The sequence below is a fragment of the Hippopotamus amphibius genome, chromosome 5 (genome assembly GCF_030028045.1).
Source record: "Hippopotamus amphibius kiboko isolate mHipAmp2 chromosome 5, mHipAmp2.hap2, whole genome shotgun sequence".
Lineage (NCBI taxonomy): Eukaryota > Metazoa > Chordata > Mammalia > Artiodactyla > Hippopotamidae > Hippopotamus > Hippopotamus amphibius.
The window spans coordinates 5,207,625-5,230,801 of NC_080190.1; the positions used below are offsets into that span (position 1 = coordinate 5,207,625).

Here is a 23,177-nt window from a genome sequence, read left to right on the forward strand (position 1 = left end):
ATTGCTCTTCACCTGCAGATCCATGCGAAGTCACTGAAAATGAATGAGCTGCTCCCTGGGAACTGCCCATTGGAAGACACTGACCGCTGACAGCAAGAACCACATCTCCTGCTTTTTGTGAAAAAAAGTAAAAATTGGAAGGGCAGCACAGTTTGAACAGTAATGGTATCGAATGCAGGCATTGATTACCAATAGCTGCTAACATCACTGCAAGAGAGAGAGACACGAATGTCCTTCTGAATGGAAGAAACTATGAAGTCATCCCGTCCCCAAATCAAGCCTGAATCTGCACAAGCCTCTAGATGTGACCACTAGGCTGCAGGAAATATGAAGGACAGAGATACACAGTCAATCATACTGCAGGGGATGCAATCAGCAAAATCCAGACGGCACCAGAGGCAACCTAGAGTTTTCAGCAAATAAATTACAAGGGAAAGAAACGAAAAGAAAAAAGGAAGGGGAAATCTATTGATTAAAAGAGAACTAAAGAGATACAGCAACCAACTGCAAAGCAGGGTCTTATCTGGATCAGCGTCAAGCAAACTGAAAAAAATCCACTTATGACCCAATTGGAAATTAAAACCAATATTTGATGATAGTACGGAATTACTGTTCATTTTTCACATGTGCTAAAGGCAGTATGATGGTGCTTTTTGTAAGTTCTGACCTTTTAGAAATTCACACTGAAATGTGTACAGATGAACTGATATGTCTGAGATTTGCTGCAGAATAATATGGAAGAGGGAGAGTGTGGGATATAGATTGAAGGTGGGCTAGGAGCGGATCGTTGTTGAGGCTGGTTCGTGGGTGGGCACAGGGCCTATTTATACCTCTTTATACTATTTTGTCCCCTTTGGATATGTCTAAACTTATTTTTATAATAAAAACTTGAAAATGATTGATGAAATACACCAGTGCTGACTTTGATCATTAAGGCATTTCCAGACATCTGGACTTTTCCAACTGGATACATGGTAACTAATAAATCAACATCCATTAGGTGTTAAATATTATATTCCTCCTACTATAAACTACAATAAAAAATCTTCATGATTTTACTCTAAGTTTTGCAGAACTTGGGATCATCAACATAGGGAAACAAAGGATTAGTGGACATCTTTTAGCTCAGGGGAAAACCTGTGCTGTGAAATCCAGACATGTATGTAAAGAACCCAGAGAAAGGCTGAACTTCAACTTTTTCACATCACGAGAAGCAACTGTCGACAGGACGAACTTTATTCTGCACATAACTGGTGTCATTTGAGACCAAAGCCTCATTTTCTCCACTTTAGTTACGTAGCGAAGGGTGGTAACCCCGAGAATGTAGAAAAATCTGGACTCTAATAAAGATGCCTTCTAGTTCAGGGTTGAGCAAATACAGCTGCAGAGGAGGAGACAAGGATTCCCACTCGGATTCACATGTGCAGGACTCTTCTCTCTAAAACCTCTAGGTCACTTCCTGCCCTCACCCCCAAGTTCTTGGAAATAAAAAAGCCTTTTCATCACTAGCTTGGGGATTTACTTGGGGAGAAGCTGAATTAAGTTTTTTGTTTTAGTAATCTTGCTCTAAGTGACAAGCACACTTGATTTAAATGCCTCTAAACTGAGGATTTCCATATGGACTTGGCCTTATGAGTAGCAGACACTGATAAAAATTACTGTTAGGAAAAAAGCGTGGGAAGAGTTTTCCATCCTTCATTGGGCACACTGGCCCCTGGCAACAAAGGGCACTTGGGTTGGAGCTGTCTCTTGGGGCTCTCTGGAAGTTTGCGTCTGCATGTCGCAGGGGCCAGGAGCCTGCGGGTTTGATAGGATGACGGATTGTAAACCAAATGGGCTTGGACAAACACACAACTGTGCAAACTCGACAGTAAAACAATTAGACGTTCTTCTCTGATGTTTAAATTGCATGTGACATTTTTTCTTTCTGTGTAATCAGAACAGACTTTACATGCATGCCACTCACAAAACACACAGAAATGTCAATATCCAGGTTCTCTTTGCAGGAGACACCTTGGGAGGTCAATGAAATGTTTCCTCATCCGTTCCACTCCTGTTCCCTCCTTAGCTGCTTTGTGCCACCTGGTGCTCAAGAGCAAAACCAGGTCTCCAAAGAGATCTTGCAGCAAGAAGGTGGCCCTGCCAGCTCTGAAGGAAGCCTGCCTGTGTGTGACAGCCCTGCCCTGGTGTGACCCCTTGGAAGTGAGCAAGAGATGAAAAAGTACAAGCACCCAGCTGGCAAGGAAACACCACGCTGCTTCCGGGGCTTGTTGAAAAGGACTGAACACTCACTGGGGGGTTGACAATTTGATGGAAACCTTACCCAAGGTGGTACCCAAAGTGACAACTTTTTTCTCAAAAATTCACAAGACCCTACCAGTCTTAGTGGGCACTACAGTTGTAAATTTTTGAAGGGTCTCCATTTCAAAGAGAGTTTTGATTTTTAAAAATCCCCTCAGTTGTGATGAAACACACCCAGGGCCCTGGGTGGCTCCTCTGGGCCCCTCCCCGCCCTGCCTTCTGCTGAACCAGACTCACCCGTCGGAGCCCGGCCTGGAAGGGGTGCTGTCCGATGACAGGGATGAGACGGAGGCCACGGAGAGAGGCCGGGATGAGGATGGCATTGTGAAGGATCGGACCATGGACCGGGGACGGCTGCCTCTTCTGTCATCCAGACTTGAGGGCTGGGTTGGGGCAGAGGCGAGAGAAAGGGAGAGAGAGACTTGTTTGGTGCCTGTGCCAAACGACATCCATCCTGGCATGGTCAGTCACCTCGGACCAAATGGTCTTAGCAGCCTGGAATCTAGACCAAAATCGTCTACACTTTTATGAACAGTGTATGTTCTTGTTCAGAGTTGAAGATGAAAACGATGGTTATTTAGAGGTTTTTTTGAAATTTGATTTGATTGTGAAAAATACCAGAAAGAACTTTGTTTTTTTTTTTTTAATTTAAAACGCAGTTTTCTCTACCAAGACGACACTATATCAACCTGTTCCAAAGTCATAGCACAATGCACTGATCAGAACATTTAAATTCTAGAAAAATACCTAGAATGTGACTAAACAATTCGCAAGCTCTTTACATGAACTGTGCACATCTCTGCATGTTGACTATCAAGATCACCAAAATACACGGATGCGTAATGACTGAACTCCTCTAGGCCAAACTAAGATGCGCGTGCTGCTTAATTAAAGGTGGATCTCCTCCCCTGCCAGTGGCTGGTACAGAGGATTAGATGGGCCCACGGCTGGAGCTGCTAAAACTCCTCCTCACCGGAGAGTGGACCAGTGATGCATTCTAGAGAAAAACGGTCTCTCAGTAGAGTTTCCCATCCTCTCTTTGTCATACCATTGTATATTAAGAAAATAAGCGCCGCTGAAATACAGCACATGTCAACACCTAATTAGCTACAAAATGCTAGTGTACCTGCTCCCCGAGCCAGATGTTGGCACATCTGGGATGGCAGCTGCTGCAGGAGCTCCTTCCTTTAACCCGAGGATGTAGAAACCAAACTCCTGCAGGGCATTCCCTCTGTGTGGCTTCACCCTCCCTAAACCCCACCCCACTCCACCAAAGCTGGTGTTTCATTCAGTCCATCACTTACAGAAGACCTACTCGGGACCACGGTTGATCACAGATTGTACAACACCGCTGAAAAGAGGGCCTGTTTCTTAACTACATGTTTTGCCCATGAGATACTATTTGATCTGTACACTATCTCTTTAATAGTAAAAGTTTCAACAGACTTGTGGTTGCCGAGGGGGAGGGGGTGGGGGAGGGATGGATTGTGAGTGTGGAGTTAGCAGATGCAATCTATTACATATGGAATGGATAAACAATGAGGTCCTACTGTATAGTACAGGGAACTATATTCAATATCCTGTGATAAACTATAATGGAAAATAACATGAAAAAGAACATATTTATATATATACATGTACAACCGAATCACTTTGCTATAAAGCAGAAATTAACACAACATTGTAAATCAACTATACTTCAATAAAATAAAATTTTAAAAAATAGTAAAAGGTTCAAAATTGCTAAAGAACAGTGTAAAGCTGAAGCTGGTAAATGTTTTCTGCAAAGGGCCAGATAATAAGCATTTTAGGCTTGCGGGCCATAAGGTCTCTGTCCCAAGCATAAAAAGCGTCCTAAACAATACAGAAGTAAGTGAGCACGGCTGTGTTCCAATAAAACTTTATTTACAAAAACAGGTGTCAGGCCATAGTGTGCTGATATATATATATCTCACATCTTCTTAGGTGGCTTCCATATCTTGGCAGTTGTAAATAATGCTGCTATGAACACTGGGGTGTATATGTCTTTTTGAATTACTGTTTTTGGTTTTTCCAGATATATACCCAGGAGTAGAATTGCTGGATCATATGGCAGTTCTATTTTTAGTTTTTTGAGAAACCTCCTTACTGTTTTCCACAGTGGCTGCACCAATTTACATTCCCACCAACAGCGCACAAGGGTTCCCTTTTCTCCACACCCTCTCCAACATTTATCATTTGGGTACTTTTTGATGATGGCCATTCTGACAGGTGAGAGGTGATGTCTCATTGTGGTTTTGATCTGCATTTCCCTGATGATTAGCGATGTTGAGCATCTTTTCATGTGCCTGTTGGCCATTTGCATGTCCTCTTTGGAAAATTGTCTATTGAGGTCCTCTGCCCATTTTTTAATCGGGTGGTTTGTTTTTCTGATGTTGAGTTGCATAGACTATTTATATATGTTGTACATTAACCCCTTAGCAGTCCTACCATTTGCAGGTGTTTTCTCTCATGCAGTAGTTTCCCTTTTTTAAACACATTCAGACAGCAATCCGAGGCCAGAAGCGTTCCTCTCATCCAGCCTCTCAGCTGGGCCCTGGAAGCCTGTTTTGCGTCCTTCTGTTCCTGACCCTCCCAAGGAAGAGTCCTGCCTGCTACTCTAGGTGCCCTCTGACCACCCCATCTGCTACCCCCGGTACCACCCCGCCCAGCTCGGCCCCTGCTCCTCTCTCTGGCATCTCTGTGGGACTCTGAGCCTCTTTACATTTGGAGTGAGACCTGTTCGCAGCCTCTGCCTTTCAAAACCCAGCCTCCCCCTGCCAGTTCTTCCACAGCAGCAGCTTCTGAGGACGCCTCAGAGGTGGGGAATCAGCGTTTCAGAAGCTGGGGACTGTCTCTCTGAACACCCACCCATTCGAGCCACCTACTGACCCGGGAGGGGCTGCCTTCCCACCTCTCCCTGGCAACCGCCTCGGCCTGACGTCAACCCTATCCTCTCCGGATCCAGGTGATGGGAAGAGGGGAAGAGAGCCGGCAGCCTCGAGCTCGGGTGAGTTTTCTGGCGTGACGGGTGCTGCCTCTGTTGTTCACCACCTTCTGGGCACGTGCGGAAGCAGGCTTCCAGGAAATGCAGCTCTGCTTACAGTGGAGAAGAAACATGGCCCATCTAACATCTGGGTGCGGTGAGCCCCCTTCCTAAGAGTGCCCAGCATGCGTTTCCATCGCTCTGATGACGTCATCTTCACATCAGCCAGCGTTGAGGGAGGAGGCACACAGGAGGGAGCCGTCATGGACCAGGAGGTGCAGATGGCCCCAGGATGACCTCATCCAGCCCTTGGGAAGGCCCAGGAAGCAGCCGTGAAGGGCCTACTCCCGACCACAGAGGGCTGGCGATGTGTCCCGAGAGGCAACCCTGAGTCTTGGTCGGATGCACGAGCACCAACTGGGAAGAATAAAGGTAGGAGGATGGCAGCAGAAGGCTCTGGCCGAGGAGGGACAGAAGCCATTACTGGTCCCGTATCAGCAGGGCAGCGGGTGTGCCACTGGGTCCTCCCAGGCCATCCACCTCACAATTCCTTCTTGACCAAGCAGGGCCTCTAGAAACTGGGGAGCCAGGACCTTTGTTTTTTCATCTGAAGCAGTTGGTCTCTCCCAGCCCTGACGGGGTAGCTCCAGTGCCAGGACACTGAGAGAGGGGACATCTCTGTCCCTGCAGCAGAGCGGGCAGTGGAGGGAGGTTAAAACGAGGTGGGAATGTTGGCGGGGGCGTGGACCGTGTGGCCTCGCATGAAACAGGGAACCGCTCTGAGCCTCAGCTTCCTCCTGAGCACGCAGGGACTAATCATGTCACCTTGAGAGGCCGGCGAGGGTGACCTGAAATGACGCAGGCTACGTGGGTAGGGAGGGTCACGCTTGGAACGGCAGCCTCCGTCGCCCGTGCCCTGTTACCATGGCCTGAAGCACAGACTCACTCTAGCCCTCTCGCCAGGAGCTGGAGACCAGCGCTGAACGTGGCTGTGCGCGTGGTGTCTTCTCTGGGGACCCGGGTCAGCCCTCCTCACTCCCTAAGCATCCGGAGGACCCAGACTCCTGTGCTTTCATCCGGGGAGCCCAGGCCTGGCAGGATGAAGGTCAACGCTGAGCGGGCCGGAGGGTCGGATGCAGCTGCCCCGATTAGGAGTCAGAGGGCGTCCAAGTCTTCTCTTTCGATGGCTTAGGCTGGCTCAGAAAAATTGGCAAAGTGGTTTATGTCCTCTCTATGGGGTTTTTATTTTTAAATCCATCTTTTTCAAAACAGGATGATACTATATTGCTTTTCAAAGTATTCTGAGATGCTTGAAAGTTCTCAAAGTAGATAAGATGGGAAAGCTTCATTCCAGACTGCACTTTATCACCACCGTTTTTCAGAGAATGACAGGGTAGCTGCCTGACCTTTTGTCTGCTCAAGGGAGGCTGGCTGCAGACCCTGCCTTTGGGGTCCCAGGATGGAGGCAGACTCAGGAAGGCAGCTACAGGGGACAAAGCATCCACGGGTGGGAAATGCACCCTTAATTCTGTTCGAGGTTGCACTCGCAAGATGCCCTGGCTGCCCCTACCGAGGGGTGGACTTGGGTGGAGAAGATGCCATCTCAGGGTGTGGCGCAAAGGGCTCGTCGCCAGCCAAGGATGCCCCGCCTTCCTGCCCTCGCTTCCCTGCCCCCGCCCCCCACCGCCATGCCCAAGTGCAAGCCTGCACAGAAATAACGAATCAGAGAAGAGAAAGGGATGTTCGGTGAGCCAAACAAACTTCTGTCATTTTGAAATAGACATGAAATGGTGGATCAAAAAGGAAGCTTTTCACTTAGTAAGAAAACTTGGAGATTTCACAAGTGTTTATTTCTTAGAAAGGATTAAAAGTGGCCTCAAACTTTGAAAGAGATGCAGCGTGATGCACTGTGAAACTCTTCTGGCCACTCGACGCTGATTGCGATGAGCTGCAAGCTTCAGAGTGATCAAGCACGCCTCGAGGATTCTGACTTGCGTGAAGGGTCCTCCAGTGCGGCCCGGCAGGAGAGCACCCTGATTCCTAAGCCTGCTCACCTATAGCAGCTCCTGCTGGGCTGACAGTCCCAGATGCCCACCTGCTGAGTCTTCAGGCCACAGCCCGGCACTCGTGTTACTCTCGGCTCGGTCAGGCTCATGGTCTGCTGCGGTCAAGGCCAGAGACACCTTACTCGATGAGCACTAGGTCCCGGGCTTGGAGGCACTGGGGCCTAGCCATGGCCGGCAGGGCTGGGGTGGGTGGGAGAGCACAGAGTGGAACCGCTCTCCGGGGTAGTTCTGCTCTCGTGCTTGTCTCCAACGACAAGGGCAGGAGAAGAAGAGCTCTGCCACCTCCCAGCATGTGACCTCGGGCTAGTGAACCTTCCCGTGTCCCTGTTGCCCCACCTGTAAAACGGGGATGTCCACAGTGCCTCCCTCCTTCCTCGTGTTGCAGGAACCAAGCAAGTTCATATCGGTAAAAAAAAGACCCGGAAAGGTTGCTGGCACATGGGCCACATCAGTGTTTGCTAAGGGAGATAAATGTGTGGAAAACAAGAAGCCAGTTGGACAGGGAGCGGCAGAGAGCTTTAGAGAAGGGCAGAGAGCTGGAGCTGGGTCAAAAGAGGAACCAAAATGGCGCGCCTGGTTGGACACCTGGTTCTTTAGGAGGCAGAGGGCCCTGTGCTATGAGAGGTGGAGTTGCTCCTGCAGCCTGCCTTCCCTTTGCAGGATAACAGAAGACCTGCTCGCATACGCCCCCTCGGTGCCAGCAGGCACAGGGCTCTAAGAGACCAGAAGAGGTCTCGCTGTCTCTTTTTGACACAGTGATGCTCACTTCTGAACAATGGAGAAAGGGGGCCTCAAGCCATCTGCTAGGCCAGCCGTCTCCCAAGTCCACGAGCAGTCAAGTCTAGGAGGCACCAAGGCTCCCAGAGGCCCTGAGTAAGGATGGAAGCGATGCTCTGAACTGCACACCACGGGGTGCTCTGATGTGTGGTGTCTGGCCCTGCCCCCAGGGCTGCTAAGACATGGCTCATGAAGACAGTCTCAAGCCCACCTACAAGGCTTATAAACTGTCAGGTATTTTGCATCAGTAAAAATTACCAGCCACTCTTTCATCACAGCTCCTGATCTCAGCCCTGGCTCAGAAACCTTCCACCAACTCTTAGCAAAAGCCCAGGTCTGCCCTTCATCCCAGAACAGAGCTTCCTTGGCATTCCAGGCTCTGGGAGGCTGGGCAGCTTCTCAGCCCTCCCTATAATTTGTCCTCTGCCCAAGGCATGGTTGTGTCTGCACCGGCCCCTGGTGTGTCATTCAAATTCCTGCCTCCGGCCTTTGCTGAGTGAGTCCTCTCTCCAGGCAGTGTCCTGCACGTCTCCTACAACTTACCCTTGGCCTAGACCAACGACCACTTCCTCTAATAGGCAACAATTTCAGACCTCAGGGATCCGCTCCTCCCCTCAGTGACTCTGACCTTAGCCTGGGTACAGGCTCCACCTCGGCTTTGGGCCACCCTGTTTCCCTGTGTGGTATTTAACCCTTTGCGTGCGTCGTGTTACTGTAGGCGTGGTCTCTGTGAACCAGCCCGAGTTGCATAGGTCTATGAGCTTTTTCTGTCACTCTGCAACACTAAGGGTCGACGGTGTTCACAGCCATGAGCAGGGTATTTGGTGATCCAGCAGATTCACAAACGTTTACTCACGCTGACATTTCCAGTTATTGAAAGGCAGTGGCTAGTTTGCTGGCAGATGAACTGACGAAGGGGCAGAGTTTCCTTATCCCACTTCCTAAGCAGGCATCACATACGTGACTCCGCTACTCTGCCCTGTGAGCCTGTCACAGTCGGACGGCCCCCGTGACCCAGAGACACGCCCCCTCCCCTCTGCCACGCCAGCCACTTACTGTGGTCCGGACACCGTACTGCTTCTCCACTTTTTCCTTTAACTGTTTGAAACAGGCTTCCATTCTCTCATGAAACGGCCTCAGTGCTTCTGTGACTTTGTCTCCATGAATCCTGATCCCTTCAGCCAAAAATGGAATCTGAAAAACATACAAGTTGACATTCCTTATTTCTTGCTTAATGGTCTAGGGAGAGACATGCACACCGGGCGCAGAAAGTGACAACATGCAAAACGCATCTGCTTTGGTTTCCCAATCAAACTGGCTGATACGATTCATCAGCAGGCACGTTACTGCCCCAAACCAAAATGTGTAAATGACAAGCACTTGTATTTTAAACTGGACACATCTAGTGCCGTGTACAGCACACAGCCGCTCCGTTACTTCGTCCGACTTGCATTTGACCATCAACCCCAGAAGAGACTTACCTGTGCCTTCCACTTGAATCTGGGAAGAGCTGTATTTTGGATTTGTTTAGCTATAACTTGATCTGTTAGCAAGGGCCATGTCACAGTACAAAGATTTTTTTTTTTGCTAAGAATATTGCTTCTACAGGCAATTGAGAACCCGATTTCAAAATGTAAAAACCTAATAATATGTGATCTAGAGTCCTGAAGGATGTTCTTATTTGGAAAGGAAAACCAAATTTATTCTTCCTTAAAACTAAAAATAATCACATCTCTGCCAACACTGCTGTCACAAATATCCATGCCAAGACTTCACATCAGAGCGTGGAGATGTAGCTGACCTTTAAAAGCGTCATAGAGGCATTTTTATTCCCCAGCCCCAGAGACCCTCCGGAGTCCCTGCCATAGAGAGGGTGTGAGAAAGCCTCCTTTCTCCCCCTGCTTCTGCCTCCCCTGAGGCTTGGACTGGGAGGTAGATGCTCTTCAGTGCAATCAAGCTAAGAGGCTTCCTCTCAATAATTTATAATTAAATCAAAATCCTGATTAAGAACAGATTTTCTTAATATGACAGAATACCAATCTAAATGAGCAGATTTATTAGTAAGAAGGATAATAAGTACACAATTGAATTTCATGTGAACAAATTCAAGGAATCTTACCGAGATGAGTCAATGCATAAGATGTGTCTGGTTGCCATTTATAGCACGCAGCTGGTGCCTCTCACGGTGCCACAGGGAAGGACAGGATAGGTGAGCTCTGCCCGCACTTACACAGCCCCACCTGCTCTCAGGCTGCCCTGGCACAGAGCGTGTTTGGCTGAAGGTTGGGCCTATGCCCGAGGTACACGCCAGGCATCCCTTTCTGGACAATTATCACCAAAAGGACGGTGTGCAGCTAAGATTTCAGACTAGGTGGGATGTTTTACCATTCCATACGAATTACTCCTGCAGATGGCAGCCTCCAGGGGCTAGTTGCAGTTTGTTCAGGCTCAACAGGAGAAAAGGCTCACAGAAATCCTTTCGCTTCCTGGGGGTCAGGAAAAGCAGGCTGTGGACAACTGTTGGTGGGCTGGCAGATGTGCTGTGTCTGTCTGGGTGTGAAGACAAATGTGGGGGTGCTGTCTCAAGGTTAAAGCACAGCCACGCTAGATACTGAAAGCATCTTGATGTAGAATGGACCTTTCTCGAATGTGCATAAACGTGGTCCAATCATTTCTGCATTTCTTTTTGTTCGTTTGATAAAACTCTTAATTGGCCAGATTCTTGACATTAAAGAAGCAACTTGCTGGACTAACGTTAAGGCCCTTTCGTTCAGGTCTTGGGGCTGAATGAACGGTGATTTGGCAGGTGACATTTATGGGGTGTGAAATATATCCCCTCAGCAGGTCCCTGACATTGGTCAGATATAACTCACCATGAGAAGGGTGGGATCTGGCCCTTGTTCTATGTCTACCTGGGGCTGAACTGAAGCTATGAATGAAAAGATCCCCTGTGCGAACACTCCAACATTTGAGGTGCTTAGTATACAAACAGAAGCCAGGGACCAAGGCCTGAAATAGTCTTTGCATTGCAACAGGCTGAGTGTCAAAATCTCTCAGGCAGATTCCCGAACCGCCCCCCGCCCCAGAGTCCTGAGTCTGCACATCTAAAGAGTTTCTCAGAGCCCAGAGACAGGGGAGGACTTCCCCAAAGCCACACCTCAGCGTTCGAAGCGAGCACGCAGCCAGCTCTCAGAAGACACCCTTCTAAACGGCAGTGCTGCATTTGAAGTTTGCTCCTGTGTGGCTCCTACACAGATTCATGGCCTGCTGGCAGCACAGAACGTCTGGGAGCACCAGCCCTGGCGCCATCGTTCGCGCCTGTCATCAGCTGAGGATGATGAGTGCGTTTGGTCTCTCATCTCTGTGCATTTCAAAACAGAACTACGCAAGCACCACAGCAGCTTCACATGAGTCTACACGGATCCATCTGTGGACACACAGCAGGGATGCCCAACAACACAGCTGTGTTTGGGGAAAGATGGAGCTGTGCCTTTGAGGAAGGGGCAGGTGCTCACTGCTGACCTGGTGTCAGCCGCAAACCTAGCAGAGGCCCCAGGCAGCCTGCACCCGACCCCAGCTCCCACCTGTGAGGGGCTCAGTACCCTCTGTTTCAGCAACAGCAACAGCAGAGCCAGGAGCTGCCTGGGACTTAATAACCAGCCTTCGCAAATGATTTTCGGCACCGAGATGTGCTGACTGTACATCAGTGATGGAAACTCTGCCAAGGAATCCTTGGGGTTCCCAGGAGGAAAGCCTCGCTTTGCACTGATGGGAATTTCAGGAAAAAACCAAACCAAACAAATTAACAAACAAAACCAGAAGAAAGCACTCTGATAACCCCAAACTTCTTATTTTTAATGACCATATGACTCAATTACTGATATTAAAAGATGGGTTTTCAAAACATTTGCAGATGAAAGCAAGATCACAGGTAATGTTTTGAATATGTATTTTTCATCACTCTTTGATTTAATGAAGTGGCTAGAAAAGAGACTTTTTCTCCCGACTTTCCTGTGAACTGTTCTAAAATTCATCCTTTAATATAGTTATTAGGGGTGATGACATAGTGCTGACATAAAGTTCTCTCTGGGGAACAAATTATTTTCCTCTGTAGGGCTTGAAACTCTTAAAATCCAATTTGCTGTAAAAGCTTACAGGAAAAAAAAAAATCAATAGAACTTTTGCAGACCAAACTAGTTTTTGTGTAGCAATGGTTTTACAGCCTTCAGTGGAGTTTTGAATTTTGTAACCTTTGGTTTCTACATCATACATGGAAACATTGAGAGCTTTAAATTCTCTCCCTCTTTTTTAGTAACAGAGGGAGACTGCCTACATGAGGCTTACGTTCCGTGCCAAGAAACCATCGTGGCCAAAAAGTTTCCTTAAATTCAGCTGCAAGATGTCTTATCAGAGAAGAGTTCCAAGGCAAATTGATATCAAACGCCTGTGGATTTGTGGCAAAGTCACACTCAGTGGGATGGCTGTTACAAAACAAACAAACAGAAAACCAGAAAATAACAAATGTTGACAAAGATGAGGAGAAACTGGAACCATCGCGCGTGACTGTCTGTGGGAATGGAAAATAGTGCAGTCGCTGTGGGAAACAATATGGTGCTTCCTCAAAAAATTAAAAATAGACTTATTCCATAATCCAACAATCCACTTCCGGGTATACACCCAAAAGAAGTGAAAGCAGGAAACGGAACAGATATTAACGGAACACCCATGCTTATAACAACACTGTTCACGACAGCAAAAGGTGGAAGCAACCCAAGTGTCCATCAACAAGTGAACGTATAAGTAAGACGTGGTCCATACAGACAGCGGAATACCATTCAGCCTTAAAAAGGGACAAAATTCTGACACGTTACAACACAGATAAACCTTAAAAACATTATGCTAAGTGGAGTAAGCCAGTCACAAAAGGACAATGTCTGATTCCACTTATGGGGGTCCCTAGAATAATCAAATTCACAGAGACAGAAAGCAGGACGGCGGGTTCCAGGGGTGGGGAGAGTGGAGAGTTCTCGCTTATTGGGTTCGGAGTAGCCTGCAGGATGAAGAAGTTCTGGAGATGGGGGTGATGGTTGCACAGCGATGTGAAGAGACTTGATGCCACTGAACTGTGTGCTTAAAAATGACTAAGGTGTTTAATTTTATGCTATGTAAATCTTATTGCAATAACGTACATATTTTCTAGATATAAAATAAGTACTTGTAAGTTGGCTTGAAACCAAAGTTTAGCCCCGCTCCACCCTAACAGGTCACACAGCCCGTGTGCGGGTGATGGAGAAGCCAGGACAGTGGGGCTCCAGGCAGGCACAGTGCTCCCTGGTCAGGGGAACAGCCTGGGACCCTGGGCTGGGGTGGGACACCACCCAGGCACAGGGAGACCCTGGCCTCCGCCTCCCTCGGCCCTCTTCCCTCAGCCTGGCGCGTGGGGTTTAGGTGGGCAGCACCCTCCCACGTGAGAAAAGGAAGCTTAAAGAAGCGAGTTGCCCAAAGTCCAGAGCAAGTAGGGAACTGGGTCTGGACGCCCCCTCTGCCACCAGGCTCACGGAGGCTCCAGAAGCCCAAACACATGGGCAGGGAACCTCCAGTGGAGCCCAGGACACCCTGCAGAGCTGCCCAGACTTTCAGACCACGTCCCTCTAAGGAAAGACTCAGAAGACCTCAGGAGCTCTAGCAGAAAAGCCAAAGAATATGCAGAATTACAGCTGGGAAAACAGAACTAAGGACCCCTTCCCCCAACCCTGACCACAGACGGGCAGGGGATGAGGAGGGCGGGCGCTTGGCAGTTCCCGCCCCGACCTCCCACACAGGGCCTGGGCCTGAGCGCCCTCCCAGGGCAGGCTGGAGCCCTGCTCTCTAGGGCGTCACTGTCCTGACCTTGCCCCCGACGTTCTGTTCGGTGGACACCAGACAAAGATTTCCCAGCAGGCGCTGCACTACCAAGGGGAGGAAACAGACCAGGCTCATTTGCAAGAGAACTTTCTAGGTGCTCAAATGCACGACTACAGCCAGGAGTCAATTTAATCACGGCAGCGGCAGGTGAGTTTATCTGGGGCAAACGTGGTCATGGGCGCTCTGGCTGAAGTCTCCAGGCCTCCGCGGCCGCTGGCAGGTGTGCCAAGGCGCCCCTGGCGGATCTGGTCCCAGACCCAGTGCTCCCCGCCTCGAGCCCTGCAGCTGCCGCTGGACATCTACCTGCCACGCAATCAGGTCCTTGAGCTTCTCGATCTTTTCGTGGGCCTCGGGGTGCTCCTGCAGGTACCGCTCCGTGAAGAAGGCCTGGTGGAGACAGGGAGAGCCACTGAGTACACCAACACACAGTTCTGCACACCAGGCTGGGGAGAGAGCTGTGGCAAAACAGACCCACACCCCGGCCATCACCGAGCTCACTGCCCCCAGGGCTGGCCCTACCCCAGCAAAACATCCACTAAGGTCAAGGCAACAAGTGGACTTTGTTCACTCACTGTGGCGGCCCCTGTCCATGGAGCCCAGCAAAGCCACAGCTGACCAGGGTCGCTCACTTCGCTGGGCGGCCGCTCCCCTGATGCTCCCGTGCCCGTGCCCCCCCCATCCCGGGTCTGCCCTACATCTGAAGGGCAGCTGGAACAGAGCACCACCTCTCTGTCCAGGACAATTTCACCCCACAGCCCACCTTCAGGCAGAGCCCCTTCTGCTTCCGTTTTCACTTTGTCTAGACCAAGGGGGCAGCAAACCTTTTCTGTGCAGGGCCTCAACTCTGCCACTGTTGTGTTAGGAAAACAGCCACAGACACCAAGTAAACGAATGGCCGTGGCCACGTCCCGAACTTGATTTACAAAATCAGGCGGCAGCTGTAGTGCAGACCCCTTGTCTAGACCACATGCCATGATCTTCAACTTCTGCCCAATCTTACTGAGATATTTTCCAGGGAGACCAGCTCCAGGGGAGCTGGCTGTCCCCAGAGCACCAGCCCCCCATCTATTCTAAGCATTCTAACTCTTTTATCTTTTACTGAAACTATATCTTTTGGCCTTTAATAATTCCAGGTCTCTGAACAGGCCTGAGGGTCACTCCCTGGAGCTCCATTAGCCCACCGTGATGGGGGGTGAAGGTGGGGGAACGTGCCCAGGCCGGCCACTCCTGGAGTGGGGCCTTGACTGTCAGGAGCCTGCAGAGGGTGCCTCGGGGCAGCCCGGCCTGGGCTCGGTCACTGCTGAGCTCACTCAATGAGACCAGGGTGGCGCCTGGGCTTGGAGACAGTGTTTGGAGACAGTCTGTCCCAGGACAGAGCTGGAAAGCGGAAGCCGGCGTGTCACGTGCCTTTTCGTAATTTGCAAAGCCTCCCATGACGGCGGGGTCCACGATGCCGTTCAGGAGCATGGAGAGGGGGTTGATGGGGAGGCTGGGGTCGTCCAGGTGCTGCTGAACCATGCTGTTTATCTTGTCGTTGGTCAGCTGCATGGTCTCGATGGCATTCTCCAGGGGGCTGATCTCCACCTGCAGGAAGGGGAGGACGGGTGGTGTCGGGCCAGATGCCGCATCCCCCGCCCTGCCTGGGCCTCTGCTGATGCCTCCGGACAAACATTTCCAAGTGGGGCAGGCTTCCGGCTCTCCATGCACTTTTTCTCCCAGGGGACTTTTGGGGCAGGTCCCTCATCACCCAGCCGAGAGCAGCTGGGCATTTTAGTATCTTGGTGTGTTTCCATAGACCTGCCTCCCGCATGCAAATTCCAAAGGCACAACGCAAGGCCACCTAGTCCTGGGGTGTGTGCGTGCAGACACGTCTGTGTGTGTGCACGTGTGCCTATGCACATGTATGGTCATCCCAGGAAAACACAGCCCTGAGTGGTGCTTGAGCACAATCTATCTGCTGCACAAAAGAGGCCTTTTAACCATGATCTTGTTCGCTGCTTGTTCTAAGGAATTTTGAACAATGTGCCCCTGTCCCTGAGGCTGGAGGTCTGGGTGCTTTGCAAGCCCCCTGAACATGTTCGTGGGGGAAGTGAAGGGGGGTAGAGAGGTCCTGCTGTGGGCTCCACACGAGGCCACACACCCTCCTAGGAAGGAAGAGCTCCCCCTGCCCCGCGGTCACCACTTCAATGGGACCTCACAGGCCTCCCTGGCAAACCTGCCGCTGGTCAGCAGGACCTTTAGCACAGGAGGCAGGGCGGTCACCACGGGCCCTCCTCTCTGTGGCTCCTGCACCTCTGTCCACACGGCCAGTACCCTTCTCTCTCCGGGGGCTCCGCAGGGTCCGGCGGGGCCCAGGTGTGTGCTTCTCTCTGGCTCAGCCCTAAGGTGCCAGGAGACTGTGGCCAAGTTCCAAATAATAACAGCCCCTTTGCGCCAGACCTCACTCTGACACAGGGGTCCCCAATCCCCTGTTAGGAACCAGGGGGCACAGCAGGAGGTGAGCAGCGGGCCAGCGAGCAAAGCTTCATCTGCCGCTCCCCATCACTCCCTGTGGTCCGCATGGCCGCCTGAACCACCCCCCCCCCGCTCCCCAGTCCGTGGAAAACTGTCTTCTACAAAACTGGTGCCAAAAAGGCTGGGGACCGCTGCTCTAACAGCCCCCAGGCTGGGCCCTGCAGCCATGTCCAGGGGTGACCTCAACGCATGATAATCTGGTGCTCCCTTCCCCAAGGGAAGTGAGACAAGTTCCCACCTACACCAGGGACCCTAGGGTGTCTTGTGCAAACGGCAAAGCAGAGCAGCCTGTTTTCTTCTTGCCATAGCCCCTGGGGACTGCCTTGAGAGGTGGCGGGGGGGAGGGGGGGATGCAGAGATGTTCAGAGAACGGACAGGTCATAGAATGACACCCTCAGTTGCTGGGGAGGAAGCACCTGCTCGCCCAGGTGCATGTCCGTGAACTGATGGAGAGAGGCAGTAGCTGTCAAAGAGGTGGCCGACCACAAGCTGGCCCCTGAGGGTTCCCCCTGGTCACACGTGCACTCCAAACAACACGCACGCCAGGGCCTTTGTTTTCACCCTACACCTGGCTTCATCAGGCCCTGGAGTGCACCACCTCAGACACAAAACTTCACCAAATGGACTCTCTGGGGCAGGATGCCATTTTGGCTGACGGCGAACTGCCTGTCGCTGACCCCATTTGCCTCAAGAAGGAACCGTGTCCTAGTTTTATCAAACCAGGAGGGTTCGGTTAGCTGCTGCCCCACAGTATCCCACGCTAGCCTGTCCGGGGGGGGGGCACATCTGGTGGGGGGTGGGGGGGAGGGGAGGGGGGACCAGAGGTGCCGACAGCAGGATTATTTCAGTCCTGCCTTCCCAGCGCTATTCAGCTTCCTGCCCTCTTTGTTCATGAAAAAGGGCAAACCCAGCCCGTGGCAGAACCACACCCTTACAGAAAATCAGGGCTCACCCTCTCCACCGCGAGCTGCTAAGCGCCTTCCTGGCTGACTCACGGAGTCCCCGATTACAAACGGCTTACGGGCAGAGGCTTATTAGGAGGCCCGGCTCGGTGCCTGTTTACGGCAGGGCCTCCTGTCCTGTGGTCTCCCACACGGACCTCACCAGCTCCAAGTGGTGCCAGCGAAGGCGTGCATTTCCGCCACCTGCCAGGTCTCCTGAGCCCTCCCTGGGTCAGGGTCCACCCGGGTGCTCTGGGGACACAGGAAGCGGAGGCGCCCACGGGGAGGGCGGGATGGGGGCAGGCACAGAGCCCTAGGGCTTCAGGGCAGGAGGAGGGGGCGCCGGGGCGGCGGTGGGGTGCAGCCGACCACGGGCACGCCCAGGGAGAGGCCCAGAGCTCAAGCGGCGTGGACGAAGGGCACGAGGGGACACAAGGCCGGGAAGACAGGCTCCAGCCACATCAGCACCGAGGCAGGCGTTCGCAAGGGGACGCGTGGGAACGGAATGGTGGGCACCACCCCTCTGGGTGACAACCTGCCAGGTGAAAACCAAGGGCGCTGAGACACATGACAAAGCACACACACTCCCAGGAGATCTTTTCACACTGCCAAATGTCACGCTGCTGCGGCTGCGGTACATTCAATACGAATCTTCTGCCCGGCGCTGGCTCCTGTGATTGGAACGGTCCGATAGCTCACCGCCGAGGCCAAGTTTAGCTAATGAGATGCGCGTCGTTCTCTCTTTAAAAAGTGCGGGTGAGGGGTATATTCTCTCTATTTTTACTTGAAGCGAGCAAGTACTATTAATCAAGTTGTTTGTCATGTAAATGGCAATAAAACCATCAGGAAGAGAGATCTTAAAAAGTGTATGTAAATTGGAATCTGTCCCCAACTTTTCATTTCATTAAAAGAAAGAACTGTCAAAACAGCACAGTGAAGACTAGATTTAAATATTTGTAAGAAGACATGCAATCTCAGTTCTGGTTTCCTTCTACACCAGAGGTTGTGACTACACGGCATTTCCACCCCAGTATTCACGGGTGGGGAGAGGGATTCTGGGTTAAGCCTGACGTGGGGTCTGCAGCGTGCCTGCCGGCCACGGTGGCCAGGTGACACGCCCGGGAAAGAGGCCGTGTCAGATCGTAGAAGAGGGGGTGACAGGCAATTCCTCCTGCAGGGGGTGCTTACCATGAAAACAGATTTGACCTCAAACCACCTTAAAATGCCAGGCAGTTTATACGCAGTTGTGTACACGGTCCTCTCGATCCACATGTTCTGCGGAGGGAACACACATGACACGTGTTAGGAGAAGGGTGCTGCAGGCAGAGGACAGCTTCTGTCCTCATGGGGGTTTGCAGGGCTCCGGGAAGCAAGGTCACCAGCCACTCGGGGACACCTCACAGACCACACTCTGCTGAGCTGCCAGACTGTCACACAGGACACTGCAGTCCCCTGCTCCCTGGCCGACAGTGCCCACTTCCCTGGCATTTAGCAAAGAAAATACAATAGAAGGGGAGACACATACATCCACACGATGGAGGTTCCCTCTGAGTGAACAGATTTTTGGAAAGGCTCCAATAGTTTTACATTAGCCTTCCTTAGTGTTCAAAGGAAACTTGAAGATTCAAATCCACTGAGGAAGACTGGGCTTCATGAAAGTGACCTCTCACATTCTAATAAAATCAGTCCGTATCTTAACGAGGAATTTTTGTGTGTGTGTGTTTTTGTTTTGCTTAAAATATATATTTACATCACAAAATAAAGATATGGAACTAGAAGGCAGAAAAATCACTCAGTACCTAAAGATGACAATCTAACCTTTTACCATCCATGGTTCAAGGCTACTTACTAAGCATTAACAAGCGTGCGTACGTGTATTTTCAATGAAAATCCCATTTTCTAATATGTATTCTTCCTAAAATGGTATATTACGTATTGTGGGAAGTTGTTTAAAACCAATACACGTACAATAACTCCACGCCTCTTTAAAGGCTGCAGAGCGTGTACAGTCACCCTTCCATCCCGCCTCCTAGTGCGGGCCGTCTAGCGGGTGGCAGCCTTGGCCTGGTCCAGGAGCAGAGAATCACTGCGCAGTCGGCGTCTGTCCACAGTGATCTAGGTGTAAAATAATGGCATCGTGGAACGTCACCATTTCCAGAAAACTGGGTTGGAATTTACAAAGCATTTTCCCCAAACCTCAGATTCCAGAGCGGGAGGCGGGAAGGACCCGGCCGAGCCCCAGGGACACAGGCCAAGGCTCCTGCGGCCCCCGGGGGCTGCGGGCGGCACTGCTGCCCACCACCCCCACGCCAGCACCCCCCGGGGTGGGGCCTTTGGGCTCCACACTGACCCTGTCTCTGCCTCCCTCCTCCCCACTGGCCCTGGGTTTGAGAACGTCACGCGTGGCCAGGTTTGGAGGCGCTGAGCTGCTCTGAGCTCCTGGGCTGGCCTGGCGGGCAGCTCTCCCGGCACCCAGGCCCCAGGTGCCAGGCTCCCTGTAGCAGGCCCCAGCCTGGCCTCCCACTCCTGCCAAACCCCCGTGCTTATCTGGAAGCCTGGGGCTTTGTCAAGCGTGTGAAGGACTAAATCCCGGGGCTTCCGAAAGCCGAAAGCCGTGTCTGTGTGTGAGAGCCGAACGGGGCCGTTAGGGGATTTTAGGGCCATTTAGCAAGAGCCCAGCCTCTAAGGCTTAGCGCAGCCCCCCGCACCCGGATCCCCGGTTATTCTTAGCTCTGCCCGAATGGCCGCACACCCGTCGGCAATTTGCCTGACCTCCCACGTCTCTTTCTTCACAGGATAAGAACCTACATCACTGCGAGATGTCAGAGGCGTGAGAGAAGTTCTAGAACTGCCCAGACATCCTGCAGACAGGACGCAACATCACCGACAGAGTTATTGCTGTGATGACCAGAACAGAGCTGGCTCAGCCAGCCGGGTCCTGGCACAGGCGTTTAGGTGGGGTCCTGTCTCTCTCACCATCACAGACGCTGCTACAGTGAAACCAGTCACCAACTAGGTGCACAATGCCACAGTAACCAAGAAGCAGACTCTTGGTTTTGAAAGAGCCAGTGATGAAAGTGGGGACAGCCTTAGAGTGTCCCGACTCCAAGCTCCTAGGTGACACACAGGAAACTGGGCTTGGGAAGGAAAGGGGCTTTCAGGAGCTGTGACTGGAGACTCACGGCATCGCCCTGAGGATCAAAAGATTATAGGAAACAGGGCTTCCAAGAGAGGGTGGGTGGAAGCAACGTTGCTGAAAGTGCTCTGAGCTTCTCTTTGGGTCAGCACCATGGCTAATTCAACTTTGACCTCCTGCACCCCCAGATACCTACAGGCAAGGACCTTGACAGGGGTCCTTAGAGCTAATGCCGCCATGAAATGTGAGATTTCCGGAGGAGGTTTTTCAGGGTAGGAAGAGAGAGAAAAGTTAACATTAAAAACAACAACAGCCAACACAAACCCAAAAAACAAACTATGCTTGGGATACACAATTTTGAGGGCATTAGCCCACTGTGTCCCCCTTTGCCTGATAAAGCAATAAAGCTCTTCTTTTCTACTTGAAACAAAACACACACACACACAAAACCAAAAAAAACCCCCAAAACCTATGCTTTGTTTCATGCCTTTCCCAAATGGAATCCATTAAGCCAGTTGTACACATATTTTTCAAAGGCCGCGAGAATCTGGGTTTCTATTCCCAGGACTCTAATGCAGTGTTTTCAACAAGGCACAGACGTTCAGCAACGTGCGGGAACATTTGTGGTTGATGTCACAGCAGGAGAGGCTCTAGCTGGCATCTAGGGGGTGGGGTCGGGGATGCTGTTAAACATCTGGGAGGCCCGGGACAGCCCCCACCATGAGAACGACCTGGCCTGTTACTCAGCAGTGCCCCGCAGGAACCCTGCTCCAGAGTATTGTGCCAGGGTGAAATTCAGGTGTGGGCACAACTCATCTCCTGACTGCGTGTCCCCTGCCAAAAGCCACGTAAGCACTCAGCATCTCCCTGTGCTCATTTATAACAGAGACACCAGCACCTGCTCCAGGACCCAGGGCCCAGAGGGAGACTTAGATACACGCAGGAAGGAAGCAAGTGTGCTCCGAGCACGGAAACACTCTCAAAGCACCAGTCACCTTCTGACAGCATCACAAGAACTGAAGTGATACTGTTTATAAAATGCTCACCATTTCACTAAATTTGAAGGGGTAATATACTAGGATCTCTGCACATAACACGCAAAGGCATTCAATCCTGCACCGTGGGAGCCTTTGAGAACACACTTTTCCATGAGCAATTTTGTTAGTGGTGGCATGATTTTGGGGGTGGTTTTTTGTGGTTTTTTTGCTTTTTTTTTTACCGCAAATTCGTTGTCTGGGTTTTTTTCTCCCTTGCGGATCGGACGAGAATATTCAAATCGCTGGACCTCGTTTACTCTGTAAAAACTGTACAGAGACAGAGAAATCATTAGACATTTAACTGGAAAAGCACCCTATTTGCTTTTAGACACGGGGTCCATTCTCTCTGTAGGTCACTGCATCCCTTAAAACATCTCTAACCTTGACCTAGAACGATAGCTGGGCTTTCTCTCCCAGCCAGTCTCGGAAGAGAGACGTTGGCAGGTGGAAAAATTACCTTGAATTTTTGCCTCTTCCCTGTCCTGCCAACGCTCAAGGGAGAAGAGATGCTGAGTAAGAGTGAAACGGGCAAAAACAGAAAAGGTGAAGCAAAGGAGAGAGGGAAACGGCCTTCACTCTCCAGTTAGGCATCTATTATTTTACAATTTTAATTCACAATTCAGCAGTTAATGTCTTCAATAATTTAATTTAATAAGTTATTAAAATTTTAAAAATATGTCAATTATTTTTTAAAAGGTCTTGTATACTTTAATTTCAGATGGACAAAAGGCAGATTTTGCAACCACCAAGGGAGACGTACAAGGATGCGGAGTGTGCCTCCCTCCCCTGGGGAGAGGGTGGGTTTCACGCACATCCCAGAGGCAGGCTGGGAGGCAGGCTGGGAGGCTGACTCACCCGACCTGTGCTGAAACGCAGGTGGGCGCCCCCACATCATCAAAGGGAAATATCTGAGTATACGCTACGGTTCCCTATTGCTTAATGCCTCTCTGAGAAAAAAAAAATATTGCCCAACTTAAAACCTAAGCCTGGTGAAAGTGATCATTCATCAATAAACCGAGTCCTGGTTTATGTCCCATCTTTGCCGATGAAAGGTTAAAGACACGGTAGTGAATTCTGTAGAAAAACCCAAGCCACCAAACTTCAGGATGTAAAATAAGCAGATCCTCAGCATTACTGGACCATCAAAGAGGTTAATTTTTTTTTCACCAGAACATGGATCAAATAGAAAAGAAAATTCTTCACATCAAAGAGACATCTAGCGTAGGTGTTTCTACAGCACTGCTAAGTCAGGGGCAATTCTGCACAGACGCATAAAACCTCACTCAAATTCGGACAGTTGGCCCGTGAGTTTTAAAATCTACCTCCGAATCCCATGTTATGTAATCGTCCTGCTGTAGGGGTGAAGGGTTTCTTCTTCTCCCCCACCCAGTTCTCCATCACAAGCACGTGTCTGAATCCCTTTTCCTGCCTTACAGGATCCAAAGAGTCAGGCCGCACCCCAGGCACACAGGCTCGGACCTGCGGGGTGTGGGGAAG

At 50.8% G+C, this 23,177-nt stretch overlaps 1 protein-coding gene across 4 annotated transcripts in view; it reads right to left on the reverse strand.

Annotated features, from left to right (window-relative positions):
- DOCK1 (dedicator of cytokinesis 1) overlaps positions 1-23,177 on the reverse strand; it is a 520,609-nt gene that overhangs the window by 13,151 nt on the left and 484,281 nt on the right. For all 4 annotated transcript variants that reach the window (XM_057736106.1, XM_057736108.1, XM_057736105.1 and 1 more), the window contains 6 exons: positions 21,863-21,947; positions 18,696-18,782; positions 15,460-15,636; positions 14,356-14,439; positions 9,205-9,342; positions 2,539-2,684 (listed from right to left, as the gene is read on the reverse strand). In XM_057736106.1, the coding sequence (XP_057592089.1) occupies positions 2,539-2,684; positions 9,205-9,342; positions 14,356-14,439; positions 15,460-15,636; positions 18,696-18,782; positions 21,863-21,947 (717 nt within the window). The remainder of the gene's footprint in view (positions 1-2,538; positions 2,685-9,204; positions 9,343-14,355; positions 14,440-15,459; positions 15,637-18,695; positions 18,783-21,862; positions 21,948-23,177) is intronic.